The sequence below is a fragment of the Glycine max genome, chromosome 1 (genome assembly GCF_000004515.6).
Source record: "Glycine max cultivar Williams 82 chromosome 1, Glycine_max_v4.0, whole genome shotgun sequence".
Classification (NCBI taxonomy): domain Eukaryota; kingdom Viridiplantae; phylum Streptophyta; class Magnoliopsida; order Fabales; family Fabaceae; genus Glycine; species Glycine max.
The window spans coordinates 44,904,241-44,918,423 of NC_016088.4; the positions used below are offsets into that span (position 1 = coordinate 44,904,241).

Consider the following 14,183-nt stretch of genomic DNA (forward strand, 5'->3'; position numbering starts at 1 on the left):
TAGTTGCCTAGGCATGAAGCTATTTCATGGCCCAGGCGAGCCAGATGCTAGCCTGGGCAAGCTAGGGTCTAGAAAAATCCAAAAAAAGACCCTTTTACCCCCTTCCTTGGTATCTTTTTGTCTTCTTGATCAAAACACTAAGTGATTCCTTGCTTCGCACTATAACAGGCGCCAAATATTGTAATTCGACTAGCAATAATCAAAATATCATATCAAACGATATTCCCCAGACGATATTAGGGTTTGACACTTTTCTCACAAAAAAAATGCAGATTTGATGTACAACAACTATCTCTTCAATTTTGTTGACTCTCAAAGAAATGTTTGTCTAGATTTCATCTTAGTTATTCATATAGTTTGTAATTGACAATGTCTTACCTAATTTATGATCCATTATGTAGGAATTAAAATCAGTCAAAGAGTCGGTTGCAAAATGTTACCTTGATCAATTAAAAGAATTACAGCAAATGGTGGATCTCAAACATAAGGAATTAGGGGATCTTAATAGAGCATCTGCAAAACAAAAACATGCCATTGAAGACCTTGATGAGAGGCTTAAGTGCTTCTATACAGTCATGTGCTGAAGCAAATTCTACAATAAGTAGGTATGAAACTATGAATTATTTAATTCTTATGGTTTAATTCTTCAATCTTCAATACTTTTGTACTTAGTAATATCATTTTGTTTCAATATTTCTTTTAAGTATTGTAGACTTAAGTGATTCATATTGATGTAGTTTCAGCCTTTGTTGATAGATGTTTATGTTGCCAAGAGAATACACAGTATAGAAATGGTTTCCCTCAGTTATTCCTGTCATGGTAATCTATTATGCGATAGGGTGTTTAGTCCCACATTGCCTAGTTATATAGCCTAAGAAGTACTTATAAGGTTCAGGCAGTCCTTACCTTACAACTTCTTGGAAGGTTGAGTTATGCCTTAAGCTCGAATTTTAAGAACTTGTCTTTCTATGTAAAATTTACAAAACACTTAAATTTGTTTGGTCAAATTACACCTCTAACTTTACCAATATTGCACTTGAGACCCTTCCATTTTTTGACCCCACATTACCTCCCTATTTTATAAAAAAGCATTACAAAATAAGGAAGGTTTGTGTTAATGGGATTGGGAAGGGGACATGGTTCTATTTTGGTATATAAATTGAATTTTAAGGAATTTTGTGTAGGAAGATACCAGGTAGGAAGATACCAAGCAAAAATTGGTTGAATCTAATAATAAGGTTCGCTAATTAGAGACCCACCAAGTACATGAAGACAAGCTTGCCAATGAAAATGAAATAAAGGTAATCAGATAATTTTATATGGAGTATCATATTCCTTTATCATATTTTGCTTGATATCTATCTAAAAATAAATTCTAACTCATAGAGGAGAAAGTAGAACTTGAACAACAGGAAACAAGAAGATTAAGGAAAGAGCTTGAGAGCGAAAAGGTAGATATGAGAATCTCATGTCATTGAATACAATTTTTTTTATACAAAGGTGTTTTTATAGGAATGTTGTCTGCTTTACATCCAGGTGCCATGCTAATGTTATTTTGACAAGACTGCAGAATAAGTTATTGATATGACAAATGTCATGACTTTAACTGACTAATGCTCTTGGTCCAAAGAATGAAGAAAAACTTATAGTTTATATGCTGCTTGGCTTTCTAATTAGTTTTTTTTTTCTCTTTTTGTTCTATATCTTATCCTCATTTTTTAATCTTTTTTTTTCCGGGGGTCGAGTTTCCTTATTTGAAGTCGAGATATTTGTTGATGTTGTTAGTAGGCAGCTCGAGAAGAATCTTGGGCTAAAGTTTCCGTTCTTGAGCTTCAGATAAATGCTACAATGCGAGATCTTGATTTGAGAGGCGGAGGTTAAAAAGTTTCAGGGAAAGACTTATGCTTCAGTAAGGCTTGATTTGTTGTTGTTTATAATCATTGGACATCTGCAATTTGAAAAGTATGTAGAATTTCCAACATAGACTGCACATACTGGCATAGAATACCAGAGGACACAGGGCAACACTCTAGCTGCTACTTATTCCAGTTACTTGTTTGCTGCATTCTTTGGATTTTTGTGTTATAACAATTACTAATTATTCTTTATGTAGATTGAATTAGATAGGGATTCTAAATCTTTCTAATAAAATCTTCAAAGAAGCACTAATAGTAGGGTTTTATAAACATTTCTTTCATGGATCTTAACTAATTTTTGAACCGATCTAAAAATGAAATTGGATAAAAAGGATGTAGAATCATGTTCAGCAAGACTAGGATTTAAGGAACCTTAGAAAATTTTTTCTAAGACATTTATTGTATAAAAATCTTCTTAGAAAGCATGCATTCTAACACAATTGTTGTATAAAAATCGTCTTAGAAAACATTGTTATACAATACCCGTCTTAGAAAACATGATTTCTAAGACGGGTATTGTATAACAACCGTCTTAGAATGGTCAATTTTTTTAAGACGGTTTTTATAGAAATTGTCGTCGATAGTGTCCACTTTCAACAACGTTGGCTATAAAGACGGTTCATAACTGTCGTTGAAAGCTGTTTTTAATCGTTGTTAAATCACTTTTTTGCGGTAGTGATTGATTAAATATAATATGTTAACTTATTAGATTTTGACAGTAATACTATACTCTAGAATTAACCTTGAGTTATAAATGACGAAATGAAATATTGCATTATTCTTCTGTTGGTTCTTGAAGGTAAAAGATGTTACTTCATATTATCCAGATGTTAATGAGTGTTGTTAAACTCCACCTACTTGATTAGTAAATTAATTATGATTAATTTACTACCGGTTTAGTATTGAACCTATGTGGTTACACATAAACGAGTGTTTCAATATTTGCAAAAGAAAATAATTTATTTGATAATTAAACTAGAAAATTTAATTTAATCAAATAAATATTTTAGTGGAGTATTATTAAATTATTTGTTAGCATCAAGAATATAATTATTATAAACAAATAATATTATTTTATAAATTTAAAATTTGTTCATAAAATAAGAATAAGATTGTATTCCTACATATTAGGATCAAATCATGCGATTAGTTATGGAAAGTAGTGTTGGGTAATCAATGCTCCCACAAACAAAATTATCCACACCCACAAAGGATCGTGAGAACACACACAAATATTATATCATCGGAAAAATAATAATAATAACAAACGCAAAAATTTAATGTGACTCAAAAAGTATTTTATTATCACAAAAATGATTACAAGATTGTAACTCACCCCAAATACTGTATCACTCTACAAACCTAAGTACCACACTCAATGGTTACAAGAAATGATAACACTCTCACACAAAAATATTTTTCTCTCAACAAAGTGACTTTAGTTCACAATCTCTCTTTTCACGCACTCTCTCTTCATGTGTTATGTTTCTCCATTATTTCTCTTTTCTATTTATAGTGAAGATTGTCACAAATTATAATAAATAAACTCTCTTGAAAATTGAAACAAAAATAATTCTCAATACATCCATTCAACTAAGGTTCATCTAGTAAAATGTAATCTTCCACTTTGCATTTAAGCCACCTAAACCTTACTGATAAAAATCCAATTTTTAATATACATACGCGTAACTCTACACTTAATCATGTGATTATGTGATTATTTGAGACATTAGTAAATCACTTGCTATATATTTAAAATTTACTTTTCATTTTATACTTATTGAAACATTAGTAAATCACTTACTTTATATTTAAAATTTATATGGCTTTTACAATTTTATGACAACAAATACCACATACATTTACATCTAGATAATACTAATATAAAGTTGCATGTAATGCTTTACAATGGATTTAGTTTTTTCCGTATTAAAATACGGTACTCCATCTTTTTAAGTGGGGCCCGGTGGTCATTATAATAATCGAACTTATATCAATCAAGTGGTCCATCCATAATTTAATAAATTAATTGATAGTCAACACTCATAGTTGATATAGTCAGAATTTCGCATTAGTTTAGAAGAAATGAAAATTTTAATGACACTGCAACAACCAAACATGACGTCATTAGAAGCTGAAGTAATGATATGTCAACATAGTCTTACTATAAACACAAACTAATGCATTATTTCTTTGTATTTCTCTTTTTTTATATTAATTTATCATATTTATATTTTTTTTCTTCTTTCTTTATTTTGTTTTAGGGTCCGTTTGGTTAGATGGAAAAAAATAAGTTTATCTCATTTTAGGATCCATTTGGTTGGATGGAAGAAAAAAAAGAAAAATTTTGAAATTTGAATTAAAAAAATAAATAAATAATTTAATTTTTGCTCTTAGAAATTAACTTTTTTTTCATTATCTCTCAAATCAAACAGAAAAAAAATATTTTGTAAATCATATTTTATATCTTTTTTATTTTATTTTTTCTAACTTTCTCTCAAGAAATTGACCATTAGTGTCAAGTAGTATATATGGCTGTTCAGCCATCATTTTCCCATAATAATAAAGAATCAAACATGAGGTACGCGCTTCTGGTCAATGATCATCGCAACGACAATTCATACTTCAGAAAAGTCTTACCCCTGCTGGTTTCTCTGACTATTCGATCACTCATTAAGCCCCGTCAAACAAAACAAAAAAAGTTTTTAATATTGGGAAATATTTTACTGAGGTATATATATTCTACTTAAGTAATACCAAATGGTTGGTCCAACGATGCTCACTCAGTCTTTTTTGTTTTTTTCTTTAAAAATAAAATATCATATTTAAACTTACTTAATTTGTAAATGAAAAAACATAATAAAAAAAAATTCCAAAAAAATGACAAGTGAGATTCTCAATAAATATTAATTATATGTAAAATTAATTATTAAATATATATTTTATATTAATAATATGATAATAAAAATTTATACTAATAGTACAATTTATTCAAACTTCCAAACATTAATTTGTAGATAAAATATATATATGATTGAAACATTAAATTCTAATAAAAATCTAATGAAAATTCTGGGCGAAAAAATTTATACTAATGAGTAATAAACAATTACATAAAAAACTTTATATTATACTTTAACTCAAAATATTAATATTTAAATTTATGGATATTCTTTTCACTTATATTTTTTCACTTGTAAGACTTCATCATATTTATGCTCCAACAAAAATAATCAAATACTTTGTATAGATAACTTCATAATAAAAATAAAAAAGAAACTATAATCGAGTAGTATCATTCATTCAAACTTCAAAACATTATCATAGTATAACGTCTCCAATCAACTCTCCCAGCAAAGGTGTTGGTTAGGTTGAATCTCTCATAGCAAGAGATGCTCAAACCCAAATTCACCTACTTCGATGCTTCCCCCACCTTATAAATTCTTGCATTAATTTACCACTTTCATCACCCAATCCACTTCCTCTAATTGACACCCACCTAAACCATGGCTTCCCACTTCCTCAAATCCCTCCTTCTCCTCTCCACCTATGCCCTCACCATCTCAGCAGAATACACAGGCTTCGTGGGAACACTAGACCCAAAGTCCATAGGCATACACCACAAGAAAACCCTAAGCCACTTCAGGTTCTACTGGCACGAAGTCTTCAGCGGAGAAAACCCCACATCGGTTAGAATCATTCCCTCACTCCCCAAATACAACGCAACCACAACCTTCGGCTCCGTTGGAATCTTTGACACCCCTTTAACCGTGGGACCTGAGGTGTACTCCAAGGTTGTCGGAAAAGCCGAGGGCTTGTTTGCCTCCACGTCACAAACGCAGTTTGACCTGTTACTGATTTACAACTTCGCGTTGACCCAAGGGAAGTACAACGGCAGCACCATCACGTTCACGGGGAGGAGCCCCCTCTCGGAGAAGGTGAGGGAGCTGCCCATTGTTGGTGGTAGTGGGGTCTTCAAATTTGCCACTGGGTATGTTGAGTCTAGGACGCTAAGTTTTGATCCCCAAACAAGGAATAACACGGTTCAGTTCGACGTGTATATTTACTATTGATGATTATTGAATGTGTTTTTTTCATGTTGATGCGTTATCGCTTTGGTCTGTCTCACCTAGTTTCTACATAAGTTTCCTCTTTTGAGGGCATGTGGTGTCATGGAATAAAGTCATCTTTGGGCAAATTAAGTTTGATCATGATAAATATTATCCATTCATTTTCACTTTCGTATTCTCCCTGCTTTATCTCTTGCTCTTTTTTTTGTTTTCATCCCATTACTTATTATACGTTTCAGTTTCTCTCTTTTCTTTTTAATTCTTTTACTTCTCATCTTTTTCTTTCCTCTACCTATATACTCCAAAATTGAAGTGGATGTTCAACTTCTTCTGACTCAATTCACTAAATTTGGAAATTTTGACTTAAATAACCTTTTGCACTCTTCATTTTAATCATTAATTTAAAGATTTTTGTCTTCATTTTAGGGATGAAATAAAGTTAATGGATTACGAACATCATTATTATCTCATCGGTTAATAACTAAAAAAAAATCTACCAAGATTAAAACAAAAAAATTAATTAAAGAATTAAAAAAACATCTTATTTTATAAGAATCAAAAGATTATTTAAACTAAATTTTACTGAGAATTTTATTGTTATTTTAAATTATTTTTTCTACTTTTTATTAATTATAAATAATAATTATGTTTAGGAGTGAACAAGAATTGAGTTGGGACTTTCTATATAAGTTAATTGAAGCTCTCTACATTGATTATATTCATAAATTGATATAAATGTAGCTGAAATAAAAAGTGAAACTTTAACTTTCTAAATTGATTCAAGTTTTGAATCGATGTAGAAAGATATCAATTGTGGTCTTGTAGAAACAAGATAAATAAAATTGTTTGAAATACAAGGCCAATTAAATATGATAAAAACAATAAAATAAAACATAATATAATTTTATATTAATTCATCTTTAGATAGATTACACTCAATTTTTTATAAAATATCGAGTTATACTTTAACATATACAAAATTACAAATATTATTTTTTCAGTCACTTCTGCCTTAAATTCAAATAACTTTTACACACATCTCTTCAAGTAAAGAATCCAAATATTCTTTGAAACAAAAAGTCTTCATACTTTTCCCAAAATCAGGCACACCTTTGGAGACGTAGTTAGCTTTTGTTGACTTTTTTTTTATCTTTCTTGTGAAGATCTTGGAATCATAACAGATTATATTATATGCTTCATACATATATGGCATGTTTAAGTCAGGCTATACAACAAACATATATCTATATATGTACATATATAAAAGAATAGACCCGTGAAATGATTAAAATAAATATTCTATATTATGGACAGTGACTTGAACAAGGGATAAAATAAAAATTTTGATAAAAAAATATTTCATATATAAAAGAATAGGTCGGTAAAATGATCAAAATAGACACATGTTACTTATGAAGGATAAAATGAAAATTTCCATAAAAAAGTATTTTTCATCTTTTATTTTTTATTTGTATTTCTAAATCAAACAAGTATCAAGAAAGAGAGATGATATGGTACAGTAATGTTGTATTGGATTTGTCTAACTAAAGCTTTCTTTGGGGATGTGGCTCTGGTATTTGGAAATATATGAGTAATGATGATGAGGCACTTTTATATTGTCGCATTGAATGCTTCTTCTGTTATAAGGCGAAACCAACCCTTCTTTTTACTTCTTCTGTCATAATCTACTCTTTGCCGTCTCTATGCAGTCTCCACACCACACTCTCTTTTTCCTTACAAACACTCTGCACTCTATCAATTTTTTCGCTTTTAAAATATATTGAATAAAAATTATGCTTAATTTTGTTTTAAAATAGAATAATAGATACAACAATTTTTAATAATATAAAAAATTTTATATTAAAATTTATTTAAAAGTTTAATTTTTATAAAAGAATTTATATCATTAGTCAATTGAAATCTTTTTTTAGTATAACTTACAAAATAATTATTATAAAATTTAATAAATTTATCATATTTATGATAACTTTATGATTAAATAATAATATAATTTGTACACATATTATTCATCTATTAAATTATAGTTAGAGAGGATAAAATTATCAGTTTACAAGTCATTAATATATAAAAGAGTATAATTTGTTGAGACCTTCTAATATTACGGGACTAATATCACGAGATGACTTTCTTATCCAAACTCAAAAACAAAATATAATAATAGATGTTTTAGTAGTATAAGAAATTTTATATAATAAATATAACAATTTAGTAGTTTATAGGTCATTTTTATTCATTTTAAAAGAATATATAAATATATAAAAGAGTATAATTTGCTCAGACCTTCTAATACCATGGGATGACCTCCTTATCCAAACCCAAAAATAAATATAATAATAGATACAATAATTTTAGTAGTATAAGAAATTTTATATAACATATATAACCGTTTTAGTAGTTTATAAGTCATTTTCATTCATTTTAAAAGATATATAAATATATAAAAGAGTATAGTTTGTTGAGACCTTCTAATACCACAGGATAGTCTCCTTATCCTAACTTAGAGACGAAATATAATAGTAGATATAACAATTTTAGTTTATAAGTCATTTTCATTCATTTTAAAAGAATATATAAAATAGTATAGTTTGTTGAGACCTTCTAACAACACCAGACCTTCTAATACCAAGTACCACGGGATGACCTCTTTATCCAAACCTATAGACTAAATATAATATAATAATAGATACAACAATTTTAGTAGTTTATAAGTCATTTTTCATTCATTCTAAAAGAATATATAAAGTATATAAAAGAGTATAGTTTGCTAGGACCTTCTAATACCATGGGACCTTTTAATGCCACAAGATGACCTCTTTATCCAAATACAAAGACTAAATATAATAATAGATACAACAGTTTTAGTAGTATAAGAAGTTTTATATGAAAGTTTATTCAAAAGTTTGATTTCTTATCAAAGTTTTTATATCATTAATCAATCATAAATTTTTTTCAGTATAACTTACAAAATAATTATTATAAAAATTAATAAATTTATCATATATGATAATTTTGTAATTAAATAACAATATAGTTTATGCACATATTATTCATTTGTTAAATTATAGTTGGAGAGGATAAAATTATCAAAATTTATAAGTCATTTTCATTCATTTTTTAATAAATAAATTATTGGTCCAATTATATGGCTCTAGTAATCCTTTATTGTTGGCATATCGCTTAAACAGGTACAAAATGAGAATTTTAAGAACTGAAAAAAAGAAGATAACAACAAGATAAATACATGAAACAAGATGTATCCCGTAGTCAGGTGTTAAGTGAAAAAAAAATAAAATAGAGATATTCATAACTCCTTTTATTCACCAAAAAGTAGTTTGATTTTCTATGCTTTTTATTATAATTTTTATATTTTTTGACATATTTTACTTTTTAATCTAAGTATAATTTTAGTATTAAAAAAAAATAACAAAGCGATGCGGAACAACATGTGCATATACATGGCTAATTGACTAGTTCATATGTAAAAATGCAAGTACTTCGGCTGATCATAAGACAAATGGCTTTGTCTGATGTGCGTTTGATTTCAAAACTTCTTGTAAAAAAAGGTTATACTTTAAGTATATACATAAAAAAGGTTAGCTTGTTCTAAGACTACTTATTTGTTAAATCAAAACAGTTCATGGTAGAAATGATAATGAGTACGGATCAGACATAATATTATAATACTCGTTCACGTACCGTGCTTTAAAAAAAGTATATACTTAGATCCATACCCACATAGGTAGTACCTATACCCGGCCCACATAGGTACTTGAATATACGTGTTGTTCCCGGTTGAATATCTAAAAATATTCATACATATATTTGTTACTCGCATTTTAATTAATATAAAAAGTTAATAAATAAATCATATTGATTAAAAATGTAATAATAATTAAATAAAAATATTATTCAAAGATCTTTTAAACAGCATAATCATAATAATAAAACTGCATAATCATAATAATAAAGCATCACAATTGTTAAAATCCTAATCAAATATTCTTTTTACAAAACATAATCTTATAACAAATAAGAAATTCTTTTGTTGAATTAAGGAACATGATCCATCCTTGAACAACTTCTTTTTTGAATTAACACAACTACAAAAATTATCTTCTACGACACTGGTTTTATAACGATTTTACAAAAATCGATGTCGTAAGTAAAACATTAACATTTTTGTAAATAATTCAAATTTTTAAAGACAGTTTTCTTTAAAAACACATTATGACATCGGTTCTTGAAAAATCGACGCAGAATGTGAGAATACAATGTCTTCAAAGTGAATGCGAATTGGCTCTCTCTCACTCCTTATTTTTATCTTCTTTTTAATCTCTTTCTCCCTCAGTTTTAGAAAATCCTAAATTCCTCCCTCGGCCCTACCCCTATTGCATCCGCACTCACAATGCAGTCCACACTTTTCTCCCACTTCTCTTAGATCCAATTCTCCTCCTCGCTCTCTATTTGTTTGCACCTCCATCACCATGGAGACCCCCACGGAGGTGCTGGTGAATCTCAACAAGTACAACTCCCCTATCATGGAGCCCAAGTCGCAAGTCACTTCCCAGGTCGTGCTCTATGGCGTGGGTCTCTTTGAGGACGACATGGCCAAGCCGCAAGTTGGTGTCTCCTCGGTGTGGTACAAGGGCAACACCTACAACATGCACCTCCTACGTCTCTACGCCTCTCTGAGGCCGTTTGTGACGGCGTCGCCACCACCGGCATGGTTCCCTTCCACTTCAACACTGTCGGCGTCAGCAACACCATCTCTATTGGCACCCAAAGCATGTGCTACAACCTGTAGTCCAAGGACCTCATCGCTGACAACATCTTGATCGTCATGGCCGCACAGTGGTATGATGCTAACATTTCCATCCTCGACTGTGACAAAAATGTATTTCCCATGCCATGACCCTTTTCTTTGCGCTCCATGTGTTTGATATTTTGTTGTTATGTGTATTTTTTGTGTATCCTACACTTTTTTAGCATTTGTAAAAGCATAGGATACACAAAAAATACACATAACAAAACATCAAACACATGTGACATTTTTTGGCATTTGAAGTTGGATGTGATTTATCTATGGAGCAAAGTTAACATCTTTTACCACATTTGGAGTTGGATTTTATTCATTTCATTTGTGGCTTTTTTAGGTTGCCTTTCTATGTCTTTACTTTCATATTCATATTATTCAATCCAAAGGTAAATGAAACATGTTGTGATCTCAATATTTTATCTTATCCTGTTAGAGGTTGAGCCTTGTGTAGGTGGGTTCTTACAATTGAAACAATATCTCTAATTTGGGGGAGGGTTGCTTGGTCATATGACCTGCAGACTTTTAAATGGTGGGAGCCTTTTGCACTGGGCTGCCATTTTTTGGTAATATTTGGTTTGGCTTGTATTGTATGGCTTCTCTTTATTTTTCTTTAAAAGGATAAGTTGGGTCAAAAGAAAATTTTAGAAAACCTCTTAAAATAGAGCTTCTAATGAAGCTAATTGACAGAACTTTTTCTTTTTACGAGATGAGAAACCTAAAAAAGCTAGGCCAAACACTACCTTACTTTGTTGGGATATGCTCTTTTTTTGTAGTATGGTGCATTTGACTTGAATGTAATGCAAAAAAATTTAGTTTCAGATGTTTAATTCCTCTTTTATGGAAGAGACTTTGTTCTAGTACATTGAATGTGCAAGGACACAAATAAATCATAGGGGAGGGAGATAGTGGAGGTTAAACCTTTGACCAGTTAATCGTTGCTTTTGTTCTAACTTCAAAATGAATTAATTTGATATATTGTTATGAGTGGAGACTTGACTACTTTGTCTGGTTCCTGCTTTAAGCTAAATAAGTAACCCAACTAATGTGTGATTGTGATATGTACCTATGTCATCCTTCTATTCCAATCTCCAAACTTTATAGTTGTTTGTTATTTTATTTGTTTAATTGTGTGCTGATATGCCAGTTGTTTGAAATACTGTGATAACCCAAAATCTCTTTATTGTAAGGTTGTATGGGCAATGAATGAAACTTTGAAGCAAAATCGTCTCTTGAGAGGATAAGGGGATGATAACTCATTCCCTAATTCTCCAAACAATAATAGTAATGCTGCAAATCTTTAGAAAAATGTATGTCTGCTCTTATTTTTAAGAGTGGAATTTTCTATTATTTAAACCTTTTATTTTATCTTTGCCTGTGCATCTTTCAACATCTCATCAAACAACTCTTTATATCTTGCTTCTAAACCTATGTTTTCTCAATTGTTTTGATAGTCATGATGAAATGTCTATCATTTTGTTGACTGATTTCCATATCTCTTATTTGTTTCTCATAATGGATGTTGTGTTTGGCAAATTACTTCAGAGTTGTCTTGGTTGGAAAAATCTCATCTTAAGAAACTATCTTCCCTGTGCTAATATTTACCAGACATTGATGCTAGAATAAAATCAACAAGGTCTTGATGTTGGAATAATAGGGTCAAATGTGATCTTTAAGGTGAGGCTTAAAGGGTCAAAACAATGCTTTCATAGTTCTTAAGGTATATTTTTATTTAAAAAATGCATTACAACCAGGCTCAATAGACCTGTAGTTTATCCCACAAGATTTATAATTGATTCTTATATCTATAATTATTGAAGCTTTATACTATCATGAAATCTATAAAGGGAAGAGATAAAAACAAAACTCAATACACCTCTAAATAACATGCTTTACATGTGGTTTTCATTTTGCTATGAATGGTGTCAAATTTCCATCTTGATGGCCATGATGAAAGATCTTCCCTATATTCATTTCAGTGGGACCAACGAGCTTCACAAAAGGCATGATTTTAAGTTTTAGTAGGTACAAGAGGAGTAATACCTTGAGTTGATTTGATTTATTATAAAGGAGTTCAAGTATTTAGTTGGAGTGTATATATGTAATGCAATTTTAAGTGGAAGTGCTACTCAACTTTAGAAAAATAAAAATTGCTTTATTAGGAAGGATGCTCAAAAAGGAAAAAAGGGGTAGAGGTTCGAAAAGACTGAGAAGAAATATGGGGTGTTCTTAATTTTGGTTTTAATGATTTAAAGTTGTATTTGTTGAAGATGTGATCGTTGGAATTGTCTAACAAACTATAGTAGATCAAATTTTTATGTTATTTTTTTAGGAAAAATAAAAGTCATGTTGACTGATAGGATAACATTGTTTTAGTCCTATTCTTTAGGCATGACTTGTTAGTGATTTTCTCTCTCTGTTAGTTGTTATTTTTTATTATGTTTATAAATATGTTGCTTCATATCTGAATAAATATAAACCTTTGCAGTCTTAATTTCCTTTACGTTCTCTTTCATTCTTTAATACTTTATATCTGTTGTTATTAACAAAAAACAACAAATTGGTATCAGGAGCTCTTATCTTTGAGGGATCTGTGAGTTGAGAGAAACCATAATGGAGGGAGAAATATCATACACAACATGTCCACCACCAATTTTCGATGGTGAGGAGTTCGAATTATGGGATGCAAGGATGACTGCTCATCTTGAAGCATTGGATCTTTGGGGGACAATAGAAGAAAACTATGATCTCCCTGAACTACCTTTAAATCCAACAGCGGCTCAGATGAAGAATCACAAAGAGAGGAAGACAAAAAAGGGGTAAACTTCAAGTCTGCCAAACAAATTTGGGATTATCTCAAATCAGAATATTAAGGTTATGAAAGAACCAAGGAATGCAAGTACTCAACTTGGGTAGAGAATTCGAGATGCAGAGCATGAAAAAGACTAAAACAATTAAAGACTAAAGCAAATAGAGTGAAGCTTCTTGGGAAGGACTTTCCTGATGAAAGAATAGTGCAAAAAATCCTGCTCATTGTACTCGAAAAGTATGAATCAAAGATATCAACATTGGAGGAGTCAAAAGACCTGTCAATCATCACTGTGGGAGAACTGATAAATGCTCTACAGACACAGAAGTAGAGAAGAATGATGACACAAGAGGAGGCGGTACAAGGTGCTTTTCATAGTAAAGCACAAAATTCAAGAGGTGGCAAACACAAGAAGAATAACAAATAAAGGAACAAAAAACTAGAAGGCTTCAACAAGCAGCAAGGTGAGACCTTTCCTCCTTGTCCACATTATGATAATGACTAATTATGAGTATATTTTGGGGTTAAATTATATAGGAATTTTTAATTTTTCT

The 14,183-nt window shown here is 30.2% G+C and overlaps 1 protein-coding gene across 1 annotated transcript; it reads left to right on the plus strand.

Annotated features, from left to right (window-relative positions):
• The first annotated feature begins 5,225 nt into the window (after positions 1–5,225).
• On the plus strand, positions 5,226–6,173 carry DIR22 (dirigent protein 22). The gene has a single exon (NM_001353801.1). The coding sequence runs from the start codon at positions 5,423–5,425 to the stop codon at positions 5,987–5,989; it is 567 nt and encodes a 188-aa protein (NP_001340730.1). The 5' UTR covers positions 5,226–5,422; the 3' UTR covers positions 5,990–6,173.
• Positions 6,174–14,183: the final 8,010 nt, after the last annotated feature.

Excerpts from the sequence above, each read along its gene's own strand:
- DIR22 (NM_001353801.1), top strand. The coding sequence starts at position 5,423 with ATGGCTTCCCACTTCCTCAAATCCCTCCTTCTCCTCTCCACCTATGCC.